Source organism: Perca flavescens, chromosome 10, assembly GCF_004354835.1.
Source record: "Perca flavescens isolate YP-PL-M2 chromosome 10, PFLA_1.0, whole genome shotgun sequence".
NCBI lineage: Eukaryota > Metazoa > Chordata > Actinopteri > Perciformes > Percidae > Perca > Perca flavescens.
In genome coordinates, this window is record NC_041340.1 from 24,877,651 (window position 1) to 24,895,400 (window position 17,750).

Sequence of the window (17,750 nt, forward strand, 5' to 3'; positions counted from 1 at the left end):
ATGTGCCGGACATTTAGCACGATAACACGCTGTTACCAACTGCAAGCAAATGGTGCGTTTTGGTGGAACACAAGACATGCACATTTCTAAAGTTTACAACGTTGACATGAGAAGATAAGGCTATTGGAAGATCAGATGGAGCCGAATTCACCAGCCGCCTCCATTAATCCCTGACACATCTTGGGTTTAATTTATTTAGGAAAGTCTACCTTCCGACAAGTCAGAAAACACTCAAGTGCGAGATATTTCAATGAGAGTTTGACGGGTAGCCTAATTGTTCATGAAGGATATGGGTCGAATAGGCTGTAGGCTGTAGGCAATAGTCTACTACAGCAGTATCCTATAGCCTACCATCCCGTACAGTAACGCTGATTCACTGCATCATCCTCCCATGCCTCCCCAGTCAACAACAGCCCAGCTTCTCCTGCGATCACCCACTAATTGGTCCAGCACTCAGACACATAGGCTATGACATCTGCATTCTGAAGGTTAAACAGGCTACTTCATCAGTCATTGCAATCTAAAGACCACCGGTCCCCAGACACCAATACACAGAGACATGTAGCCAGGAAACTCACCCTCAGGCAGCCAGGCAGGCAGGCAGGCAGGCGGGGCAGGGACACCGCTGGTCCCGTTGCGGAGATGCTGTCCCATTGCTGCAGCCTGTCAGTGTCCTCTGGTCGGCTGTCTGAGAACACGGGGACAGGAAGCGGTCTGTCTGCTCCATAGGCTGCTCCTATAGCTGAGCTCCACCTGCTTCACATGCTGCTGCTGCTGCTGCTGCTGCTGCTGTGCAGGCTATCTGTTTTATTTATGGTCCACTCTCCACCCATCCAAGAACACAATGTAATAATTAAAATCAATGATTATCCATGTGCTATAAGGTTAGTAGGCTACAAATAAAAAGAATTGCATTTTCTGATGATCAGCTATATTGATGAATTGACTAAATGTTGTATAAAACCTCATCAAATTCCCATATGTAATTTAATTATTTAACAATATTTTTCATTATCTGCTGTTTTATAGATCAAATCCAATATGTTCTGTCTTTGCTTTATCTACTATGGAAGCCTTGTCCAACCAGGCAAACATACATTAAAATAAAAAAACAAAGAATAACTAATATATATCCTTACTGCAAAAATATCCCAATAGGTTTGTATGGGGTGTTTATTAATAATGATTTTTTTTAAAGGGTTTAGTGATTAAATATACATTTATTTCAGGGGTAAACTGGGACACCGTTTGAGCCAACAGATCGTCACCTCCGATAAGATCTCTATCAGAGGAGGAACTGAACAGCTTCAGTTTGAATCTGTCGCCACTGTGTGGCTCTGCCAGCTCACTGTGTCTTTTGTATTCTAGTGTCTGTCCTGTACTTAAAGTATCCTTATCCGGACATGCAATTAAACCCCCTGAAATCTCTCAGTTTATCCATTTTCCCCAAACAGATTTGATATGGGATTTAAGACTGATAATGTCAATCATGTTTTCATGTGTTTGACTCGTCAAGCCTTTTAGGACCTTTTTTTTTAGGACAAGCTTAACCTTTCTTTTTTTTTTTCCTGTTCAATAATTCCATCTGCTTATTTCTGAGACCAATCTTCAGTCTTCACTGCATCCATCATAACACACAAACACACTTCATGGTCCATTTCTATTCTTGGTGTTTGATCCTCCCATCTTCCATCCATTTAAGTAGCACACTCAGTCCCAGCACAGGAAACAAAAGAAACCTGCAGCAGGTCCTGAGTTGTTGCTATAGTAGCTGCTGCGCCTCATTAAAAGCTCCCTGTGCTCCAGATATCATCCCTGCAGAGCTCATCTCATCCTCTCCTGCTGAGGCACTGCTTCAAATACCAGGGGGCTGATACACAGAGATATCATTTTGGTAATATTCAGTAACAATGTGATGTGTTCTGCTTACAAAGCAGCACTTTACCTCCAAGGTGTCATAATGCAGCCTGACACTCGTGTCAGCTAAAATTACATGTCTTCCTACTGCTTTTTATGGTAACATTATTATAGTGTTATACAGATGTTTAACACTATAATTGTCCATTAGATTAGCATAAAATGAAAATGTGTCTTCAGCACTGGCATATATGACAAAATACACCGTAAACAACAATAGGCTACACAGCAATTGTGCATATATAAATCTTAAAGTGACCAAGTGGCAGTCCCTCGGAATATCACAGCCATGAATATGATAACATACTAGGTCATATATTTATTTCCCCACCTTAACATAGCCTATTAGGCCTACCATTCCCGCACTCACAGCACCAAGGCTGTGCCAGACAGGTGTCAATTATAATAAGGTCAAGGACAGCAGTGAGTTTGACATGACATCCTCAGATAACAGATGCTTTGTATTTTTTAGAATGCTGTGTGGAGGAGAGACAGGAGTATTGTAATGGTTAGTTGTGATATTTATCATAATTTGTATTAGGATGTTTTCATCATCATCTGCCTTTCTTGTTGTTAAAACGAATAATGTAGTTTGTGAGGTAGCACCATACACAGTATATAACAAGGGTAGCACCTAACTTTGAAAAGCCGAACCGGAAGTGTTATTCAAGGACCTTCCGCCACTGGAAGCTAGTTAGTTGTTGCTTCAGCAACAGCTGCTAAATTGGCTCTTATTATTTTGTGACCTGTCTGGTTTGACACTTCGGTGATTAACACGAGGCCAGGCAGCCTAAAACTGAAAGTTCTTTGGCGTTGATTTGCTAGTTAAATTCGCCTCCTCGCCCACTAACATTAGCTACCTAGCTAGCTATATATAACGTTATAACGTTAACTTAGCTAACGTTAGCTGTTAGCCTTGATAGACCACTGATCTGCTTGAGAAGTAACGTTAACGTTAGCTACAGCTAGCTAACTCAACCAAACTACCCGTCACCAGTTCACTTCAAGTAATGCAACTGAGGTATGTTGTTCTTTAACGTTTTGTTAATGCTAATAGCGTTAGCCGCGTTAGGTTATCTCACTTCCGCTTTCGTCTTGAAAATAATAACTATGAAATGTGGCAGCCTCTTTTCAACTGTAGCTGCAGTAACATTAGATGTGTATATGAAGAAATGTGCTAACTGAGGTGTCATGTCATGAAATGTGTAAAGTTCTGCAGGGTGCAAACAACTGAACTGTTAGCTCTTAGCTCAACTGAGCTAACTGAGCTGACAGTCATGTGACCTGCAGGTCCATAAAGGCTTTCTGTCTGTGTCAGTAATCTATGACTTCCTGCACTGAATTGATTTGAAATAAATTCACAGAAACCAATATAAAATATTGATATAAGATGTCTGCGCATTGCCATTTTAGATGCCTTTTAACCTGCTGCACTCGGGTATCAAGTACAGAGAATCCTTTAAAGATGTCTGTGCTGCAATGATGCTTCTCTGTCCTGTGTAGGTGTGTCAGTGATGCAGCTCTGTCCTGTGTAGGTGTGTCAGTGATGCAGCTCTGTCCTGTGTAGGTGTGTCAGTGATGCAGCTCTGTCCTGTGTAGGTGTGTCAGTGATGCAGCTCTGTCCTGTGTAAGTGTGTCAGTGATGCAGTCTGTGCAGGTGTGTCAGTGATGCAGCTCTGTCCTGTGTAGGTGTGTCAGTGATGCTGCTCTGTCCTGTGTAGGTGTGTCCGTTGTTAGAGCACCATGATGGCAGGTTCCCAGTGGGAGCTTCCTCCAGAGCTGTGTTGTCGGCCCATGGCCTTTGTGGCTTTGACCGGTCTGGATGTGGTGTACAATGCCGTGCACCGGGCCATTTGGGACGCCTTCTGCGCCAACCGGCGAGCTGACAGAGTCCCTATCTCTTTCAAAGTCCTCCCAGGAGACCATGAATACCCCAAGTGTCGCACTAAGGTGAGCAGCTGGTGATAGAGAGATCTGGAAGTCCATCAACCTTTGACAGAAACACAGTTTCAGCTTGCATCACTCACTTGTCTTCATGTGAGCTCAGTGCTGCCGTCTGTGCAGTAACATTATGTATGATGGTTTATCTCTCTGTCTAGCGAACGTCCTATGAGTGGTACATCCCCAAAGGCATCCTGAAAACAGGCTGGATGAACAAACACCTGAACCTGGTACCAGCTCTGGTTGTTCTGTTCTACGAGCTGGACTGGGACGACCCACAGTGGAAAGAGAAACAATCTGAATGTGCAACTAAGGTGGAGATTGTCAGGTAGGCGGACATTTTATTTGCCTTGAGAAAAGCTTTTATTGGGTGATCAGGGGTGAGAGAGCAGGTAGGTGCAGCAAGGTTTCACTCAACATTTTTTATGTATCAGTCCTGCTGGTTGGTTTGTCATCAGATACAACCCGTCACATGGATTTTCAGCATCTGTTTTTCACTAAAACTTCCATAACTACCATAATTCTTTTCCACCTACTACGTCGTTTATAAAATAATAGTTGCAATTTCCATTTTCCAAAACTTGTTCAAGTATTCTTCAGTGACTTTAGTAGTGAAAGCATTTCTAAACTTGAACTATCCTGCAGATCAGCTCCTTAACACCCCAAGCAGAAACATAACTGCAGTAAAATTCATCTGCGATGTTCATTTATTGTCATCGTACAACACAGGGCTGCACGACCAAATGCAGTTGTAGTCCCTTTATGCTACACAAGTAAAACAAAAAACAAAAATGGTACTGCATGTTTTGTATTTGCGACAGGAGAAATGTAACAAAAGCACTGGTGAATTCTCTTGGCAGATATTTGGGCTGGCATCTTAAAGCTGAGGTGTGAAACTTTAGTCCGTCTCCCCCCTGTGGCAGTGAGAGTAATTACACAAACACTGTCACAGTGGGATTCATATTAACACGGCGGCGCTGTCCTCTCTCCCCCCTCCCTGCCTGTCAAGGTATTGGGATATCAGGTAGACTGACATACTGTGTAATCCATCAGAGAGCCAGAATAAGCAGCCACACTGAGCTGTGAGTGAGTGAGCAGGTTGGCTGACGGCACTGCTCATGTAACCATGTATTTGTGCAGTTAATAAACTACTCGTTCAGCAGGCGAAAAGACGACGAATGAAAACAAAATGTAGCAAAGTTCATGGGAGCTATTACTCTGCATGTGCCGCCGCCTCTAGACTCCAGACTTCCATCTGCAGTCATGTTGTGTTCGTGTGTCTTTAGGACCAGTCTTCAGGGCAGGAACACCAAGGTGGCTGTGGTTCTTATCCAGAAGAAAACTCCTCTGCCTCCAGGTAAACATCTGTACTCTATTAGCTTATGCACATGTGTCTTAAGTGTCTCCAGTATATCCCTGTCTCTCTTTCTGACTCACAGCAGTACAAATGGTGTTGTACATTTTATAATCAAGTTTTCCATCTGTCAACTGAACTAGCTGTAGACGTTAAGCAGCCTCTTTCCATCTGCTGTTAGAACCAACCTTAGCAATTTGCTGTCTGTTTCTTTGCCCTGCCGAAACGTCCCGTATCTTCTCATCTGAACAGGAGAGGACCTGGTGGCATCAGAGAGAGCTGCAGCTCTTTGTAACGCCTGTGATCTGTCTGGCAAGAGCCTCTTCGTGCTGCCACACACCGACCACTTAGTGGGCTACATTATAAGGTAGTTACCAATTCACTAATGCCATAGAGATACCTAGTTTTATACCTACAAAGATATTTTGCAATTTAATGGTCCAAATGACATCCAGTTTAATGTAACTGAAGTTTGTGTTTTACATACATTTGCCACATAGGTCCCATTTACACCTGGCATTAAAATGTGTTTTGGGTGATTGAATTGCAATCAGATAGTGTGACCACATGAAAGTCCAGGTGTCAGTGCACCCAAAATGCATTGAGGAAGGTTTGTAATCCAGTCAGTCAAACCATCTCCACAGGTGGTCAGGGTTGCGTTGTGACCACAGTGAACACCGTGTAAATGCAAATGAGTTTTCAATCCACATACCAGCAGCAGCAGCAGCACCACCAGCAGCAGCCTCCAACAGCTCCGGGCGCAGGGGAGCGCGCACCTTTCAGCACACAGACCAAGAACATGTCCGTGCAGCAACAAGAGAAGAGTCCGATAGAGAACCACGGTGCAGCACGGTGTGGCATCGCTGCTGGTAGCTGGGGCCAGTGCTTGTGCACGGTGCATCTCCAGAACGTTCCCAAACTGCATTTCAAATGGCAGACCTCTGCAACATGTCTGTCCACCGTGCGCCGCGCTGTGTGCAGCAGCAGACAGATGGAGAGGAAAAGGACGTTCGGCTGTTTGAGCTGGACAGAGCCATCAGATCTCAGTGTGGACACTGGAGACACGTTGATACCAGGTGTAAATGTAATCAGGTTACATCACATCTAGATACAAACTGGATAGGAGACGCGTTATCATTCCAGGTGTTAATGGGGTGATAGAGATATATACATTGGAAATGTACTGCCCTGTTAATGAGGTGCAGTCCTACACACTGAGACTATGTTCTTCCCTGTGATTCTGTAGATTGGAGAATGCTTTCTACGAACATGCTCAGACGTACTACTACACTGAGATCCGTCGAGTCAAATCACATAAAGAGTTCCTCAACAAGACAACCCATCAGGTAGGAAGAAAGGAATGCAGTCCAACTACAGTTTGAAACAGATGGAGCTGCTCTCCTCACACTCTCCTCTTCTCCCAGCTGCTGTTTGTCAGACACCAGTTTAAAATCGCCTTCTTCAGTGAGCTGAAACAGGACACCCAGAACGCTCTCAAGTAAGCCTCAGCCTGTAGCCATCATGGAGAAGATAATAGTTTGTTTTGATAATGAGACAGATAATTTCCCCATCACCAGATTGAAGTAAACAAATCCCATCGGCAAAATGTATTTTATTCAAAATGTGTGGAAAAGAGGGATGTTGTTATTGCTCATTAACTGTCAGGATTAGAGGAGACCCATAATGTGGCGTCTTGCCTAAACATAGCATGTTAAATAATGCTGTAAGTATGGACACTTCCACTGATTTGGTTTGTGTCTGTAGGTACTACAGGACTGCATACAGTCTGGTTCATGAGCTCAGGGCCCACGAGACCAACATGCTGGAGATCAAAACTATGGCTGGATTCATCAACTATAAGGTACTTGTCTGTCTGTCCCCCTGTCGCTTGTCTTTAAATGATCAATGTCACAGAGGCAGCCGAAAGCAGATGGAAGTTACTGACCACGTTTCATTTCTCTCTCCTTCTCCCTCTTTGTGTCTCTTCAGATCTGCCGTCTTTGTTTCCAGCACAACACTCCTCTGGATGCTATAGCCCAGTTCAGGAAGCACATTGACCTGTGTAAGAAGAAGATTGGCAGTGCTGAACTGGCGTTTGAGCACGCCGCATGGATGTCCAAACAGTGAGATACACATTGCCTACACACACCCTGCATGTAGCATGTTGAAGTGATTCTCACAACACAATGCTGTTTACATTTAGTAGAAATGGTAGAATTATAAAAAATCTAAATCGTTTACTTGGCTGTGTGACAGAAAACAAACAGAATTTTTCAGAATTAGACTTGAAAGGGGGAGAGAGATGGGGGATGACACGCAGCAAAGGGCAGCAGCTGGGTGAGCTAGAGGCTATAGACATTTGTGAGGTTTGTTGTCATGATGGACCTGAGCCCTGCGGCAGCAGCTCTGCTTTTCAGCTGTTAAATGGCTGTAGTTTTCAAAAAGCTAATCTCAATCCCTGATGACCAGCTGTATAATGGCCCACTGTCTTCCTAACAGGTTCCAGTCGTTTGGGGAGCTGTTTGATGAAGCAATAAAGTTGGGTCTGACAGCCATCCAGACCCAGAACCCTGGTTTCTACTATCAGCAGGCTGCCTGTTACAGCCAGGACAGAAAGACCCTGGCTCAGCAGCTCTGTCAGGTGATGATGCTGCAGCTACTCTTACTATCTATCTAAGTGACACACATACTTCAGTAACAAATCAAAACCCACCTTCTCTGTTCTAGTAGAAATAAGTGCTGCTACAGCTCTTAATATAATCCTATAACCGATAACATTCCCCAGCTTAAACCAGACTGAAAAAACGTTTCTGTTGGGAAGCCTGTAGGTACTATTTCACTCATAAAGCACCACTCAGAGGTTTAATTTGATTGGTTGGTTGCTTTAGGCTGGAGCGAGTTATCCCTCCTCCGAACCAGGGGACACCCAGAGTGGGGGACTGGACTTCTACGGCCAGAGACCATGGAGACAAGGACACCAGAGTATGACACACACACACACACACACACACACACAATTAATGAGGAAGATAATAAAGAGGCAGTGTTGTGGGAGTAAAACGTGGCTTTATATTTGCAGGTATTGACCCTCCAGATGCAGAGAAGGAGAAGACGGGGATTGTGGTGCTGCAGATTAAAGAGAGAGACGTTCCACATTCTGTGAGAACACTCACTTAATACACAGCTGTATCCTAGCTTGCTGATTTATTGTCCCATTTGCTTTACTGCAGCAGCTACTACACTTTAAACCACTAGTTCTGTAATTAATATGTGATTATAGCATCTTTCAATGTATTCAGATGGGTTTTCTTTGTTGTAAATGACATTATGGCCACACGGATACTTTTTCTCTGTCTTTACAAGCGTTTCAGCACTGTTTCAGAACTAATCTCCGTCCATACTTACACGCCTGAAATATATATATAAATATGTCACAGACCATTCACGTGCACTGGTTATGATGATTGCAATATATGGCCTCCTGCGCATATAGAAAGTGGTAGCATTATAAAACGCAGAGTTTAACTGCACAGCAGCTGCTAGCACGGACAACAAGGGCACAAACTGCTGTGACTCGTTATCCGTGTTGAATTAACCTCTGGTAGTCACGGCTGTGCTGCTTTCAGTATTAGAAGAATACTGAAAGCAGCACAACTGAGTTAATTTGTTTAGTACAAATGATATTGCTATCAGTGTAGCTGTAGCCTGAGACAATCCCGTTTTCTGTGTAATTACCATCTGAGACTGCCACAGTGTCAGAGCTATAGCTTTTCAGGTTGGCCCTCCCGTTCTCGTGACCGCGGTACCTCAGGAACACCTGGAGGGAGTCTCTTCACATTTGGAGAAAACCTTCACTTGGATGCAAGGATGAACTCATTAGATTTAGCACTTCCCAGTAACGGGGCATTCACACAAAAAAAAGTGATCGGGCAATTTTCCGCGGGGGGGGGGGGGGAGTGTCAATGAAACGGCCCATTTGTGTGACATCCGGTTGTGTTCTTTAACCCCCTAATGTAGCCCAAGTAGACTTTATATTTCAGTTACTGTTTTCCGTCAGATTGTTATTGATTTCGACGTTTCCGACCGCACTTGAAGGCAGCTTCATTTCACAGGAAAGAAAAGAGACGAGCGAGACATAGAGAGGGCTTTGTTGTTGCAGGAAACATTCAGCTGTTCCACAAACTCCCGTGCAGTTCAGTGCTTGCGTTTGGTGTTTTTAAACTGTCTTGTGGCAGAGATAGAGGCAGTGATGTTTCCTGTTTCCTGTACGGGACTTTCAAACAGCCTCAAAACACACCGACAAGTCCAATCTCCGGTTACATGATCGCCACTGTAGCGTGACGTGGGGTTGCGTCAGTCTCAACTTTTTGCCACAGGCCCCCTGTGGTTTTTTTGAGTATCCCCCGTGCAGCAACCCCCCGCCGCAGCCTAAACGCACTACCCCCATTCAAAATGAATGGAAAGACGTGTTTTCGGATGGCCGACGCAGGCAATCTGAACGCGGCCTAACGCTGTTATATGTAGCCCTGCTTCTCTCTTTGTGCCTCTACAGCAGCTGATAATAGTTGTGTTACTGTTGTATGAAGCCCCACATCTTTCTGTCTGCCTCTACAGCAGCTGATAATAGTTGTGTTACTGCTGTATGAAGCCCCGCCTCTTTCTGTTTGTGCCTCTACAGCAGCTGATAATAGTTGTGTTACTGCTGTATGAAGCCCCGCCTCTTTCTGTTTGTGCCTCTACAGCAGCTGATAATAGTTGTGTTACTGCTGTATGAAGCCCTGCCTCTTTCTGTCTGTGCCCCTGCAGGAGCTGATAATAGCACTTCTCAGTAACGCTGTGGCCCAGTTCAAGAAGTACAAGTGCCCTCGAATGAAGAGTCACCTCAGTGAGTAGCACTGTGCTCCAGTCCTTTAATGCCTCCTGTGGCCCCACAGGGGAGGAACGCTACATTTCATTATTATTAAAGGCGCTACATGTTATTCTCCAGAATAAATCTGCAGATTATGTTTTATAACGAGCTTGATTATCAGTGCATTACCCTTTCAAGCATTCACATGTCCAAGTTAAAACTGCACTCATCAGGTACACATGTTTGAGGCTGTGGAATTGTTTGATGTTATGTTAATGTTATATGATCATCATTTAGTGAAGCAAGCTCATCAAAGCATCCTTTTTTAAACATAATTTCAACCATCAAGGAGCATTTCACTTCAGATTCAGGCTGCCCTCTGTTGTGTTGACTCTGAACATTGTGTGTGTCCCACGCAGTGGTGCAAATGGGAGAGGAATACTACCACGCTAAAGACTACACTAAAGCCCTGAAGTGAGTCAAACGCATGCTGCACACTGCAAGTTCCAGGGAGATTGTTTCCTAAATCTGAGTTTGTCAGTAGGATATCTAAGTGTGTGTGTGTGTGTGTGTGTTTGTGTTTGTGTGTTTGTTTTTTTCTCTCTCAGGCTGTTGGACTATGTGATGTGTGACTATCGCACCGAGCGCTGGTGGGGCCTGCTGACAGCCATAGTGAGCACGGCTCTGCGCTGTGCCTACCTGATGGCCAGTGTTAGAGACTACATGATATACTGCATGGAGCTGCTGGGCAGAGGTGAGCAGCACGCTACACTCAGCCAGCGTTAGCCAATCAGGGATGATTGCAAGCTGTCCATTTTACTTTAACTTTAATTGAATTCTTGGATATTTTGAATAACAACTTTTCATTATTATTGTCCAGGTTTCATTACATTGACATTGTCCCCTTTCTAACCGGACCCGTTTTGTTTTTGGCAGCAAAGTGTAACTACGAGGCAATATGGCTGTATAATACAATAACCTGTCCATATCCTACAACAATGCTTCCCCATGATGTTTCTACAGCTCAAAGATGAGATTAGTCATTAGTCATCACACACAAGAACAATGATTCAAGTAGGAGTAGTCCTTCTCTTGGTCCCGTAAGTGTCAAGGCTCCAGACCACAGGCCGACAACTTATTTGTGATGCTCTGCCATCCGATTGTTTGCTAAGTTTAAAACTAATAATTATAGCACAAGACATTTCAGTATAGAAGCAAGGAAACAGTTCTGATAATAATGGTAGAAGAGGTAATGTCTTAGTCTCCTTGTCTTCCAGCTTCAACCTTGAAGGAGGAGCAGAAGTTGAGGATTGAGAATAATCTCATCAAAGTCCTGAAGGTGAGTAGAAGGACTGCAGCTTCAAAGAGCTAGCGTGGCACTGGGCCTCGTCCGGCTGTTACTGTGTGCAGAGAGGTGTGATTGACCATGGCAGGGCAGCCATGACAGTAATATATAGAATGCATTGTGTGGCTGCACAGTGACGTTAGTCCCACATTAGGCGATCCAACAGCAGGGACCAGCGCGCTCTAACTGTCTTCCTTTTTTCAGAACGAGGTCCCTGAGGCCGAGCCGGAGTGTGACCCGGCCTCCGTCACTGCAGCCAGGGCGCTCTGGAACGACCGCATGGCTTTGGCCGGCTCTAATGAGTTCACTATAGAAGTGCAGGACTACATCCCATTCAGTAAGTAATCACACTCTCACTCCAACTGTTCACACTCCTACTCTCCTCCATGTTCTTCATGTACGCAGACAGCACGGATAAATGTAATGTCTTTAGGACACATGATCATACACCAAGTGCAATATTGTTCCTGTCCTGTTTTTATGTGTTAAATTATTCTTGTTTGTAGCTATTTATTGTCTATCTTGTTTTTTCTCTAATGCACCTTCAGTTGTGGCACTGACCGTTTCATTGTATGGGTTTCTGTGCAATGACAATAAACGTTTGTCTTATTTTATCTCTAATACTGCTAACAGTTGGATAATTTCTTTAAATGTTGTATTTAAAGCTTCAAGCACGAGGCTGATAATGAATAATGGATCCTATAAATCAATGTTCATTGTGGCACACGTTCCCAGTGTGGACTGTAATATGTTGTAATGATTGTTCTCAGGGTATATGAGCATGTTTCCCCTCCCTCCCTCTCTTTGACTCCAGTTCAGTGTAAGGCCAAGTTCCAGTCTCCCAGTTTCCACGTTGACCAGCCCATCCAACTCCAGGTTTTCCTCCGAGCCGACTGTCCTCACACCGTGTCCTTCAACAAGCTGTCCGTGAGCCTCAGTAACCAGGTACTTCTTTCTCCTAATATTCACTTAACATGGCATCGTAACAAGGAATCCTTAAAGGTCCCATGGCATGATTGAAAAAGCAAATGAAAGCTCAGATTGGCCAATCTGGAATCTTCCCTATATGACGTCATAATTGGAAAGGTTACCTCCCCTTTCTCTGCTTTGCCCGTCGCCCACAGCTGCCCAGAGAATTTGGCCCGACCATGAGGAAATAGAGCTACAACCGTGGCCGCAAGCTGGTCAAGGCTACACCCCCACCCTCCACCTTGCCCCACCTTTCTCCTCCTCAATAGCATTTAAAGCTACAGACACCGAAATGGCACCGAGGCTGAATTTCGGGAAAGAGACCTCAGATACAGAATTAGGGGACCACTGAGGCCTATATAAACGCATCCAAAAAGCAGCATGTCATGGGACCTTTAAATAACTTTTAGTTCTGGTTGAATCTAATAATAATAGTGGATCCTGGTATGTCCCAGCAGTTGTAGATGTGTTATGGTGTTGATGAAGAAATGAAGCAGCTGTTTGATTTGTATTTGTCAGACTTGCTTATGTGTAAACACATTAAAAAACCTTACACAACCATACAATGCAGCTTTTTTAGGCAGGTAGGAATTAGTTTTCACAAATATCACATCCAGTCCTGGGAATAAAAACCAGTGGGATCCTCAGGTCGTGTTCACACCTGCCTTATTACAGCGTTTACTCCATTGGTGCAGTTTGTTTGTCCAGGTGTGAACACAGCAATCACACTCTGGTGCAGACTAAACCAACTGACCCAACTACCAGGTGTACTCTGCAAGTCTGAGCTAAACAGCTCCTGTAGTCAGGTGTGCTTTGCAATCTGCGATGCGGCAGAGCAGCAAACTGTAGCAGCTTCAATGTATCTCTCACAGAAACCGACTGACAGACATATAGACGCCTGCAGAGCAGAGTCAAGTCTCGGTGAGCAGAGCAGACGTAGAAACAATGTCTGGAAAAAATTATTGAAATGAGATGAGCTGGTTTGACCATAGAGATGTCCAGGACACAGGACCTTCTTCCTGTTTTTACTTTCTTGCTCCCGCCCCACACACATCTGACCAATAAGAGCTGGTAGTGTTGCATTTAGGTCTGCTTGGATTTTTCTCCTTGTGAAAAGAAACCGAACCAAGTTTACAAACTCGTCAACTGATTCAGGCCAGAGTAAACTAAAAGGGTGAAAACACCCTGAGCTTTCTAACGTCTTTTCTAACTGTCTGTCTGCCTGTCTGTAGGAGTACAACCAGTGGTGTGTGGTGGAGTCTGTAGGTCAGGAGAGTATGAGCCTGTTGCCAGGAAAAACCAAATGCTACAACTTCAGCTTCGTAGCGAAGACTGAAGACGTTGGCAAGAAGATCGAGGTGAGTGTGTGTGTGTGTGTGTGTGTGTGTGTGTGTGTTGCGGGGGGGGGGGCAGAGACAGAGTTACTGACTGTGTGTTGCTGGGTGTCAGATGACAGGCATCGAGCTGATGCTGGGCAATGACGGCGGCGGTCGCTGCGTGTTTGTGGGCTGGAGAGGGGCGGGTGGCGATGCGGCCTCTACCCATGAAGCCTTGCTGGCTAGCAGGTCATCACGGCGATGTGGGCGGGCTGTTGAGGCACGTCAGGAGCTGGACTGGGACAGCCTGAGCATGCAGCCCAGCACCATGTAAGGCCTTGTTCACACAGAAACTGTCCCATTGTACAGCTGCACGTGTTCTTAGCGTGTATGCTCCTGTGTGTTGTTCAGGATCATCTCCAGAGTCCCAAAGATCTCCGTTCAGCTGAGCCACCAGCCTCCTGCACTTAACAATGAAATGTACTGCATCAGCCTCACTATCCAATCACAGGAGGGGGGCGTGGCAAGGGATGTCAAACTGACAGCCGGCCTCAAACCAGGTACACTGATACAAGTACAGCAGAACCAGTGTGAAACTCCCACCGTGACCACAAATATGTACACATTTTTACATTCCTGTTTGTTTCCGGATGTCAGAGCTGCTGCTAGGTCTCAGTCAGGCTAGCTGTCCTCCCCCCCCCCCCGCTTTCAGTATTTATGCTAAGTACTTAGGACAGACGTGAGATTACTATCGATCTCCTCTCACTCAGAAATAAGATGTTGAACAATTTCTTTAATCTTTTCACAACAGCATTAAAGGTTCTAGTCTCCTAATCTCCTGTGTCTAAGTAATGGGGAACTATCTGGCATACCTTCGTTGTGTGGTTTTGTGTTTGTCCTGATGGTCTGTCCAGGTCAGGATGCTAATCTAGGTCAGACCACGCACGTGACACTGGATTGCTCGAAGGTGTGTGACGACACGGCCCCCGCCCTGCTCCCTGACGTCCCTCTAGGAGATCTGAACCCCGGCCAAGAGGTACTCACACATTCAAACGAAGATTATTTAGGAAGCATTCAGCAGCTTTACTGTGGATGTCCAGTTAGTGCTGAAGGTAGATGTAGTCCATTGAAGAAGTAAATCCCCCAGTGTGCACTGTATTGGTGGATTTCTCCTGCTCGCAGAGCTGTGGCAGCTGTGCCTACATGTACCAGGATGCATTGCACGCGATCAACAAGTTCGCTTAGTTCTCTCAGCTTTTTAGTTAATGAGATAAACTCACAAAATGTCAAGAAAGGAAATATTCTTGCACCTACATAATGGTGCACACCTTCTGAATCTAAGTTTGTCTCTTTATCAGAACCAAGACGAGATTAATTACATTACATGTCATTTAGCTGATGCTTTTATCCAAAGTGACTTACAATTGCTATATATCAGAGGTTGCACACCTCTGGAGCAACTATGGGTTAAGTGTCTTGCTCAGGGACACGTTGGTTGATGTATTGCAGTGGGAATCGAACCCAGATCTCCCACACCAAAGGCATGTGTCATATCCACTGCGCCATCACCACCACCTTACTGTCACCTTGTTAACTTGACATGTGTGACGTTACTGGAGGATGGAAGTAGAGCAGATGTTGAGCTGAGGCCCAGAGACACACAGGACACTGATGAAAGAACTGCTGGCCTTTTTCACACCGTGTTTCTCCTTCAGATAGAGAGTTGTCCCTTTTTAGATATACACCTGCCAACATTTCAGCTTCTCCACAGTGAGCAGTACTAACTCGTGTGTGTGTGTGTGTGTGTGTGTGTAGTTGGAGAGATGCGTATATGTGAAGTGTGTGTCGACTGGACCCCGGGTGTTCCTGTTCCATGTGGCCTACAGCATCGATACCTCAGTGGAAGGACGCCAGATCGTCTGCAAATGTCACAAGGTAGAGAAGCTCCTCTGACGGCAAACTCTGTGGTGATTGATTTATAAAACTGCTTCACTGCTCTCTTGCTGTCTTTCAGGATGAGACGGTTACCATAGAGACGGTGGTCCCATTTGAGGTGTCTGTCAAGTTTGTGTCCACCAAGGTCTGTAGCTGGTACTTTCTCAGTGTATTAACAGCATCATCTTTATATTTAGTGGTTAGACTTATAATTGTGTGTGTGCGTGCAGTTTGAGCCACTGGAGCGGGTAGCCGTGGACATCCCCTTCCTGTTGATGACAGACATCCTGTCTTCGTCTCCCTGGCCTCTCCTGCTGGCCTCCTCCTCTCTGCAGCTGCTTACTATGACCACAAACACAGCACAGCTGCAGTCCCAGCTGCAGGAAGGTACCCAACACTGTGTGCCCTCAGCTTACAAACGCACCTTCTTACAGTCATAGCTGGACTTAAAAACATAAAAATGTGTGTCTGTGTCTGATCAGTTGTTTTGCAGACAGACGAGTGTGCCAGTGAGTGTTTCTGTCTCCGGTGTCCACCACTGACCAACAGTAGTACCACTGTAGCTACAGGACAGTACCTGATTTCATGGAGGAGGTACATACACGCAGACAGACAGACAGACATGCACGCACGCACGCACACATACACACCGTCATGAGTGATCAGCTGCTGACTTTTTTTTTTTTTTTTTTTTTTTTGTACAGGAAGTCGTCCAGTGCAGACAGTCCACTGATCCAGACAGCAGTGGCTCTCCCTCACGTCATCCTGGAGTCTGTCCCTCTTTACATCCATGCTGGTCAGTCCAGAGAACGCTCACATCACATGCTCCTTAGGGCTTACTATGCTTTGTGTTCATCTCATCTTCCAGGTGTTACTTTGCACACATTTTCACTCATTTATTTTCCTGATGGATTTGACCTGTAACAGTTTATTTCTCAATGTCTTTGTTTTGGGGCAGATTTGCCCTCCTTTGGACGAGTCAGAGAGTCTCTCTCAGTCCGTTACCACATAGAAAACAGGACAGCTCTGGTGCAGGAGGTGGAGATGGCTGTGGAACCATCTGATGCCTTCATGTTCTCTGGGCTCAAACAGGTATAACTGGGCTCACTTTTAAATGATTATTTGGCAAATGAGGAATAAAGAGTGATGTCGCTGCATTTCCATCAGCTGGGTCCAAACTAATAAATACTTCTGAGCTAACTTAGCTGAACCTTTTGTGGTCTTTGTGCATAAACCCGTACCAAACTGTGCCAGAGTTCACTTTGAAGTGTGCAGTTACAGCTTTCATACCAGCCTCAAAGAACCACATGAATCAAAAACTTCACTCAGAAATGGCTACATGATTTTAGCACATTTGTATGATTTTGGAATTCAAAATTCAAAATGTTGGCATGTGTGTGCAGGTGCGTCTGCGTATCCTTCCTGGCTCGGAGCAGCAGATGCTGTATAACTACTACCCACTGATGGCTGGTTACCAAACACTACCACAGCTCAACATCAGCCTGCCCCGCTGCCTGACGACCAACACACACACACTGAGACGCTTCCTGCCACAGCGCATCTTTGTCAAGGTAACACGCTCACAGGAACGCGTCCACGCACTGAGTTAGCCGTCTTTTATAATGTGAATGTGAACACGGTGTTGTTTGTGTTTGTCCGCAGCCTCAGGGTCGACAGCTGGACGACGCCTCCATTGCTGCAGCTTGAGAAGAGCACACAAACTGTTTACTGTAAATATTAGAACAAAGCTACACTGTTTGCTGTTCTACATGTTTGATTCCTCACATATGACAATATCAACACTATTTGTTTCACATTGTTCTGTAAAAACACACCAGTGTTTCTGTTTAGAGTCCATGTGAGGACCTGTTGAGCATGACCGCTGAATGAACGGATAAATGTTCATCTAACAGTGAAAATCATGTCTGAATCTGATGTGAGCTATAAGGAGATGTGGGTAATGTGTAATACATGAGAACTGAATGTGGTGAAAGTTGAATTAAAGTGAAGTGATGTACTAGTTGTGTTCAATCATGTGCATGTTCTACAAAGACTGTAGTCTGCTTCCACAGATTGTGTGACAAGATGTGTATACAAATAGAAGAAGGAAAAAAAAACACAATG

General features: G+C 44.9%; 1 protein-coding gene across 1 annotated transcript; it reads left to right on the forward strand.

Annotated features, from left to right (window-relative positions):
* Positions 1-2,576: 2,576 nt before the first annotated feature.
* On the forward strand, positions 2,577-17,646 carry trappc11 (trafficking protein particle complex subunit 11). The gene is made up of 30 exons (XM_028589506.1): positions 2,577-2,938; positions 3,639-3,867; positions 4,017-4,186; positions 5,145-5,215; positions 5,465-5,579; positions 6,459-6,558; positions 6,637-6,710; positions 6,977-7,073; positions 7,202-7,335; positions 7,712-7,853; positions 8,101-8,194; positions 8,292-8,371; positions 10,019-10,097; positions 10,481-10,535; positions 10,670-10,815; positions 11,339-11,400; positions 11,611-11,743; positions 12,221-12,351; positions 13,608-13,733; positions 13,825-14,021; positions 14,103-14,251; positions 14,606-14,727; positions 15,507-15,626; positions 15,706-15,771; positions 15,857-16,013; positions 16,109-16,220; positions 16,331-16,422; positions 16,585-16,718; positions 17,030-17,197; positions 17,289-17,646. The coding sequence occupies exons 2-30, from the start codon at positions 3,661-3,663 to the stop codon at positions 17,331-17,333; spliced, it is 3,378 nt and encodes a 1,125-aa protein (XP_028445307.1). The 5' UTR covers positions 2,577-2,938; positions 3,639-3,660; the 3' UTR covers positions 17,334-17,646.
* The last annotated feature ends 104 nt before the right edge of the window (positions 17,647-17,750 follow it).